At 36.3% G+C, this 8553-nt stretch overlaps 1 protein-coding gene across 1 annotated transcript; it reads right to left on the bottom strand.

Moving 5' to 3' along the window:
- Positions 1–2368: 2368 nt before the first annotated feature.
- Positions 2369–7162, bottom strand: LOC133701037 (cellulose synthase-like protein D3). Its single transcript, XM_062124801.1, has 3 exons — positions 6140–7162; positions 4637–5444; positions 2369–4324 (listed from the first exon to the last, which is right to left on the bottom strand). The coding sequence occupies exons 1-3, from the start codon at positions 6877–6879 to the stop codon at positions 2585–2587; spliced, it is 3288 nt and encodes a 1095-aa protein (XP_061980785.1). The 5' UTR covers positions 6880–7162; the 3' UTR covers positions 2369–2584.
- Positions 7163–8553: the final 1391 nt, after the last annotated feature.

Here is an 8553-nt window from a genome sequence, read left to right as displayed (position 1 = left end):
TATTAGGTTAGCCTAAGGTTCATGGTCAAAATCATCGGTTTTAAAGGTTAACATGAGTTCACTTTTGTTTTCATTCCCCTCTCTTTTAAATTAATTTATTTCAATTTCATCCTTTAACTTTTTTTTCAATGCTTTTCTTTATATGAAATTATCTCAATCTTATATCTATGATCACGAAGTTTTCGAGTTCACCAAATTTAATAGGGATTTTTTTTATGTTTTTTAGATTGTTTTTTTTTTTTTACAATTTCATCCGTGAATCTTGAGTTGTGTTGATAATCTTAATAGATTCATTTTTGGTTCTTCTTCTTTTTTTGTCAATTTACTTATTGTTATTGCTTTTTCTTGTTCATATTATTTAAATCATCAATTGAACTAACAAGTGGGGTCTTGGATTTGTTTTACCCTTATATTTTTTTTACATAAAATAAAATTATTCAATCCGGGGTAGAACACGAGTAATAAATCTAGTTGAAATCTAAAGAACCATCCGGTTAAGTCCACGGTAGAAAGAAGTTCCAAAATCAAGTTAGATTGCGGGGTTTTAAAATTGAAAAATCATTATTTTTTAATTTTTTTTCTTTGCAGGTTTCAAATATTTTATAAATTTTCTTCATGTTGATTCATAACTTTTAGTATCATAATTTAACCTTTAAATTCTTACATCTTTGAGAGAAGGTAAGGGTAGGGTTATGCATCTCAATATCATAATTCTCTATTGCTGTCTTTATGGAGAGATGCTAAAAAAACGATAGCTTGTTATATATTTTGAATCTCTGTGGTTTTTAAGTTCAACATAAAATCATATATATGTACTGTGACCTAAAATTAATCAAAATCCACCGCCATGTTGAGTTCAATGCCAGCATACAAACAATTAAGGTCAAAATCTCATAATTAATAAATATGATTAACTTGAAAGGGAAGTAATTAAAACCACCTAATGTTAAGTTTCTTTAATTATATGTTGAGTGCAATACCAGCATTCTTTAATTATTATATGATTAAGATCATCATTGCTGAATATTACTGACGAGAAGCTTAAGCCCTAATTCCAACAATAAACCTATCATTATTGGTTTAAAATTTTTATTTGAGTTTTCAAGGAAATGCGCTGTGGAAAAAAAAGTCTTTGCATGATATTTAAATTACTGTTTAATTTTTCTATGATTCTTAAATAATATTTAAAGTTTTTATAGGAATGTTAACAATTATTTTCAATTATTGCGTGTCTAATATACAAAAATAAAAAATGAAAGATTGTTCATGAATATTTAATAAAATAAGATTTATTTCCTTTAACTGTAAGTGGAATTTTTATATTACTTTTTTTAATAACATATATGATATCAAGATATTGTCTCAATATTTTTTAAAAATTTATTTTCGAGATCATTATTGGTTTTTATTTAAGAAAATATTACTTTTAATAAAAAAACATGTTTTTTTTCAAATAATCAATAGATGCATTAATCATAAAATTGATTTTAGGTTGAAGACATATATTTCTTTTTAATTATTCATTATTCGATGTCTTTTCTTCTTTAATTAAATAAAAATTGAATTATAAAAATTTTTTTTATTAAACTTAGTCATGACTAAGACCTAGATGATGGATTAAATGGGCCAAACTAGTTTGGCCCAAGACAATCCAAAACCTTATTATTTTAATTTTTTATTATTATTTTAATTTTTTAATAAAAAAATTAAATTAATGTTTTTATTTATTTAATTTTTATGAAAAAGACAAATTAAATTTTAGTTCAATGACGAATGCATTTATTAAACTGGTTAAGCCATATCAAATCAATTCTCGCTTAATTTATTTAAAAACTCAACATGATATAAGGCTAAATCAATAAAACATCTTATTATTTAGTCGAGTTTAATAATGCTAACAAAAAAATTATCCGCGTAGTGCTTGCGCAAGATACCAAACACACACCAGTGAAGCACTAAAACGCAGAAACCTGTACTCCGAGACTAGAGTCGCTAAGATACAATTTCGCTGTAAGAGGGTATCAGGAAAAAAATGGAAGCAACAAGCATGATGATAGACGCTAACAATCTGACCTGAAACAAGTTCCATAGACTATCTAAACAATTCCAAATCCTTCCCCTCATGCAATGAAGCACATACATTGCAATGGAAAAGAGGAAATAATGATCATTGTCCCTCTTCATTTCATTAAATATCTTCTAATTAAGCGCATGCTGCTAGTTTTAGGAAATACAAATCTTTCTACAACATGCTCCCTTTCAATGATCTTTGATCTCAAAGACTCTCAGTCAAACAGCGGAAGAAGAAATAAAACCAAAGATGTAGGGAGAAAAATGTGCCCGTATCGATTCCGCAATGAAAAGTAGAAAGAAACGTAAAGAATGCAAGTTTTAAATCATTGAAGGGCAAGGTATTAATCACAACAGTTTCTGAAGTTACATCTGAAAATCTGTAAAGAATGAATGTATTACTGTATAAACAATCCACACCCTGTATGAACATCAAAACTATGCTAGCGATCAACAAAAAGTCCATGATGAAATCTGTATGCAACCCACATTAGAGATGGCAGAAAAAAGAAACTCATGGGAGCTGGAATAGTCCCCCGATTTGATTATTTCCTGATGGAGGGTCAATAGCAACCCAAAGTAATGAAATACAAATCGAAAGGAGAGCCGACCAAACGTATATGATGGTGGGTGTCTTCCCACGTCTTCCCATAAGCCCTTTTACAAAGGGGTAGAAATGAGCCAGGACCCAGAAGCTGAAGAACACACCTCCAAGTAAGTTGCTCCACTGAGGTGCTTCGCTATATATAGTTCGGGAAACACCGACTGCAATTGCAATGAAGTTAGTCATAATGATTGTGCAAGGTAGTATCATAAGAGATGTCCATTTGAATAGATAGAGATCAGAAAACTCATCGTCAGCATCATCTCCAGCTGATTTAGATGTCAGTGTGAATGAAATCTCAATCCCTGCAATCACCTTCAGTAGCCCCTGGAGCACGGCAGCAAGATGCGCACTTGTGCCTCCAATTAACCAGAACTGCTCATTCCTCCACCACTCCTCCAGTTCAATTCCAGACCAGTTGATCTCAAGCACAGCAAGAATGCAAAGGGTAACGCTGATGATAAAGAGGTATACTAGGAATGTGACAGTTAGAGACGCAACGATGAACTGATTGGTGAAGAGTGAAAATGCGGGAATGAAGCAGTAAACAACGAGGAATATAGAAGTGAAAGGGTAAATTCCAACATTGAGGTAGGCAATCCTCTGCAGGAGCTTCAACCTAGGGCCACCCAGAAGGGCGTTGTTGCGAGAAAAGAATATCTCAACAGAGCCAGTCGCCCACCGGAGAACCTGATGAAGTCGATCAGTAAGGTTAATAGGGGCAGTCCCACGGAATGCATCCCTCTCAGTCACACAATAAACCGATCTCCATCCTCGTCCATGCATCCTATACCCAGTGACAACATCCTCAGTTACAGATCCATAAATCCACCCTACGGATTGGCCCCATTCAGTTTTATCTTCATACCAGCATGAGATGACATTCACTGCCTCAGCAATTGTGGCTAGATGTAGGGGCCTAGGACCAGTTAGAGCACCAGGAGGTCGTCCGTATTTGACATGTGAATTGTCTGCGAGGGGAAGACCTTGAAATGCTGCCACCCTTACCGAATCAAGAAACAAACTTGAATTTCCAAACTTTCTAGGAATAAGAGGAGCGTTGATTTCCTGATTCTCTGCATCTTCCATTCCATAAGATTGGCTGATTTCTGGGGCAGAAGCAACGGCAGCCTTCTTGTGACGGCCGAAGAAGCAGCTGCCATGATCTTCATACCTTGGAGGATCGAAGTCATAGAAGGCAGTCCGACGAAAGAGGCATCCTGTTCCAACATATACTGGACCTTGTATCCCATCAAGGGCCCGCATGTTGACATCAAAGAAAACAGTGTTGTGATTGGCATAGCGGTCAGATGGATCAATTCCTTCAAACCTCTGAGGAAACTGAACATAACAAATGCCTTCCCCACCCCGGTCCATCATGAAGCATATGCCATCTCTCAATGCCTGGTAGTTGTATATGTAGTGGTCACAGTCAAGGTTAAGAATGAAAGGTCCATTAGACATAACAGCGGAGGCTCGAACCAGTGCATTCATCGCCCCAGCCTTCTTGTTGTGATCATAACCAGGTCGCTTTTCACGAGAAACATAAACCAACACAGGAAGGCGAATATCCACTTCAGATAGGTTCATGGATTTGCTATCCCCTGCTATTCCTTTTAGTGGTTCATCACTAGGAGGCTGCAACATTACCTGTACTTAAATGTTCAGCCTGTTATTCAGCGCATACAATCTCACTCCATATAAACATATAAATAAATTTCAATGAAGTTACTAACTAGCATGTTGGGCAAGTAATGCATTTACAATGGAACTCTAGCAACACTAAGCCTATAACTTTTGCCTGTGAAATCAAGGGAAATAACATTCCATATAGCAAGCAAGATGCAATGAGAAATTAATGGATGCTTTGTGTCTGTTATGTTCGACAACCAAAAAAAAAAAGAGTTGCTGTAATAAATTCATTAGAAGTTCTAATGCAAGTTTTAGAACAAGTAATCTTACCTGTAAGATGCTGGCATGATCACCCCTAGTATGCTCAGGTGCTGGAACTGTCCAGGTGCCAGGCCAATGGGTTCCATCAGCCATCCAGGTAGCCTTTGGGATCTTCAATCTATCCATTGGTTCGTCATCTACTTTCTCTTTCCATCTTTTCATTGCCTTTAGCTCTTCTTGAGTATTATAGGCATCAGATCGGCGGCGAATTGAATCAGAAAGGCCGTTAATTCGAACCTTGAATTCATCATACTCACGTTTTGCCCGCCTTCTATCTCTAACAAAATCTGGGCGGATTTTATTCTTGTAAGGATCTCTTCTCATATTGAAATAAGATTCTGGGTTTCTAGGCTCAATTTCATGTTTCCTACAAAATGGAACCCACAAGCTGGCAAAACTAGCAGCCTCTGCCATGGCTTCAAAAGTTAGCAAAGCACCTCCATCATCTGAAACATAACACGAGAGCTTCTCAACTGGGTAGTCAGCTGCAAGAATAGACAGAATGGTGTTTGCAGTAACAAGGGGTGGTTCTTTCTCTGAATCTGCAGTAGAAACAAAGATATCTATGCCAGGAAGGTCAGATTTTCCTGTTGGATTACTTGGACTAGGAGTTTCGAACTTCTCCTTCAGAACATCAAGGTCAGTAACACGGTTAATTGGACAAAGCTTCGGGAGCTGGTCAAGTAGCCAAGAAAAAGCAAACCAGATTTCACAAACTGTAGACATGCCCCACAACCATCTTGCATCTTCATTAGGATTTGAGACCCTCCAACGCAGGAATAATGCAAGAACAATTATTCGGATAGGGATTACAAGCCTGCAAGAATAGTTCAGCAGAGTGCATGAATTATAAAATCATATAGCTCACATGTGAAAAGAGAAAGCTCTCAGAAATAAGTAAACATAAACTCAGAACAATCATTTCGTGAAATGATAACCAAAGAAAAACAAGCAGAAATCTTTAAAATTTGCTGAAACTGTGGAAGTTGTAGTATATATAGCGAATCAAAGATGGAACTGAAGCCAAAGTAATGCAAGGTGATCCCAAAACCTGTAGAGTTATATAGCGATTTAAACTCAAAGGTTATATAGTCCACATGCCAACCAACGCAGATTGAACTAAATTATTCCTAACCGAAGAAACCAAGAAATGTAGAACCTTTCAATTCATAGAAATTAGTCAAATGTTGAGAAGATTCATTATCCAAGACTGATTATGAGGACATCTCTTGCTGTTCTGCAACTCTTTGTTTAACTTCCCTGTTATTTACCACCCAATACATTGCAATGATGTAAAATCAGTTTCAGAAAACAAATTGTTTTATCCCTAGAAATTACGCACGACTTGAAAACGCAACCGGAAAATTTACGTTACAAGAACGGATGAAAAACCTACTCATGAAGCTCTGTATCATTTATTCACCACTCCAAATATGCAAGGGCAGAGAGAAAAGAAAAATCACAGCGCAGAGTAACTAAAAGAGAATATGAGAAGAGAATTGGTGTTCTTACCGATATGGAGCAATAACTTTAGCAGATATTTTCAATTCACGGGTAAGGGGTTTCCATTGTTTCTCAACAAAAGATTTCTGGACACCACCACTAGTACCCTCATCATTGCCCTTCACACCATCAGTTGGGCACAAAGCATTTCCGTACCCATAATTCGTCATTGACTCGAATAAATATTGGGAATAATCAAGTTCACCACTCTGGCTCTTGGCCAAGGCTTTACTGGATTTACCGAAAGATAACCTCCTGCTATGCAACTCGGGCACATCATGACTCCTATAAGGTTCTTTGCAACCAGGGCATATCCCGTCACCAGTAGCCAGGACATCCTTACAACAATCCCAACAAATCTTGTATTCACATTCACAAGGTACTAAATCAACGCCACGTTTATCAGCAATGACCTGAGCATCACAGCCTGGCACCGCACAAAACGACCCGTTTGCACCTGCCACTCGAGGATGGCTTGTTTGGGACTCGATCGTTTTTTCTTTCATATGCGCACGAGTAGCGCAATTATGCCCACCTGTAAACATAGAATTCGACGTGAAACTCCTCTCCATCTTCTTTTCATTCTCTGCAGGGATTTCCACTGGTTGGTTATCAGGTGTGGGCGGTATGTGGACTGTATACGTTACAAATTCTACACTGCCAATTTCACTATCAAGATCCTCCCTCGAGTTACTATAGTGGTGAATTGTGGGTGCTCTTCTTAGATGGTATGGATCAGCAGCAGCCATGTTGCTGGCTGTGCAAATCCTTAGCAGACAATATGGAACTAAACAGACCACTGATAACGTTGACCAAAAAAAAAAGGGAAAGGGAAAAAAAAGTAGTGTCTATGAAGAACACAGAGGCTGGGGAAAGTAGTTGAGAAACAGAGTAAACAGAAAAGGTAAATTAATAAGAAAGTTTCTTACAAAGCGTCCCTATTTGAACAACCCAAGAAAAGAAAACAGAGGGACCAGGTCCAATTCAAAGCCTCAAGCCACCAGCATCATTTCTTTATTGAAACCTATCATATCAACACCCATACCAATAATGTCTCTCCAAAAACAAAAACAAAAACAATGCAGGGTCTCTCCAAAAATGATCTGCCCCCCTGTTGGTGGCTTTTGGAGAGGATTAATAAAATTTCCTATTATGGAAAGCGAGAGAATTTACAGTTTCAACGCTTGTAATGATTAAGACGACGGCGATGTTTTTGTTTCCTTCGATTGGGGTATTGAAGGAAAGGATGTGAAAGCGAGACCTCTGAGGATTTTGTAATAAAGTCAGTGAAGAGAATAAGGAAACTCTAGATTTTTTTCAGGGCATTTTCCTTTCGTCAGGATTTCAAGACACACATTCACACACCTTATTAAATGATGGGGCAAGTGATGAACATTGTTCTATCATTGATATCCTTACTACCATAATATAGTGATTTATAAATCATTGTATTTATATTATTAAGATTTTCGGTGTGATTTTTATGTTCGTGTAATCTTGTGTGAAAAAAAGGCTAGCGTGAATTATATATTTTCATTTTTAAATATGTTAACAAGTTTAGTTTAAATATGTGAATTATATATTTTTATTTTTAAATATTATTAAGATTTTTTAGTTCAACAAAAAATTTGTTAACAACGCTTATATTTTTTTTAAAAAATTTAATTTTGATCTGGTCCTCAAGGGAGTGCATGTAATTAAGTTTACTAATCTCTTGCTGGATGCTATTTAAAAAAAAAAATTGCACAAATCCTCTGTACGTCACCACTCTCACGAGACTTGTTCCAACTTCTTACAACCAAAATCAGTCCAGGAAATTTGCCTATACGAAACCCAGTTCTTGAAAAAGACTCCCTAATAACTTTCGTTTTTCTCGCAGTTCCGTCGCTGGATTTCCAGGTATTTTTTTAATGACACTCGGTTTCTATGTTCGGTTTCATTTATATATTTTGAGGGTTTATTTTCAACAAATTTAGTTGATAGAGATAGGGTTTTGCAGTTTGCATGATACGATACTAGTAAAAACATTGAGGGCTGTGTCTTCTTAACATGATATATTGTTATATAGCAGGGCACGCCAGAGTGAATTTTATATTTTCTCATGTTGTGTTATTGAGTCAGTCTTGCTTTTTAGCAAATTTGCAAGACGTTATGGATGAGAATGATTGCTGAGTTTAACTCAAGTTCTGTTCAGCACACAAATTTTTATGACTCCTCCACTCTCTGGTCGATGCGTGTCTGCATCGGTAGGAAAATGAATTGACTATTACATTGCTGTGTTTTACTTACCTGTGGCAGGGCGGAGAGGTTCGCTGTTCAAGTGCTCGTTAGAAGATAGGGAAGAGATATGTAATGATGGATTAATGTAAAGAAAGTAAAGTGCAGAAAAGATAACTGGATTTATATTTTTGTGCATTGGAGAA

Source organism: Populus nigra, chromosome 8 (genome assembly GCF_951802175.1).
Source record: "Populus nigra chromosome 8, ddPopNigr1.1, whole genome shotgun sequence".
NCBI classification, from domain to species: Eukaryota; Viridiplantae; Streptophyta; class Magnoliopsida; order Malpighiales; family Salicaceae; genus Populus; species Populus nigra.
The sequence above is the reverse complement of the archived record's forward strand: the minus strand, read 5'-3'. Positions and strand labels throughout refer to the sequence as shown.

Excerpts from the sequence above, each read along its gene's own strand:
- LOC133701037 (XM_062124801.1), bottom strand. The coding sequence starts at position 6,879 with ATGGCTGCTGCTGATCCATACCATCTAAGAAGAGCACCCACAATTCAC. Across the intron at positions 5,445-6,139 it reads AAAGTTATTGCTCCATATCG|GCTTGTAATCCCTATCCGAA; the intron begins GTAAGAACACCA and ends CTATTCTTGCAG. Across the intron at positions 4,325-4,636 it reads ATCATGCCAGCATCTTACAG|GTAATGTTGCAGCCTCCTAG; the intron begins GTAAGATTACTT and ends ATTTAAGTACAG.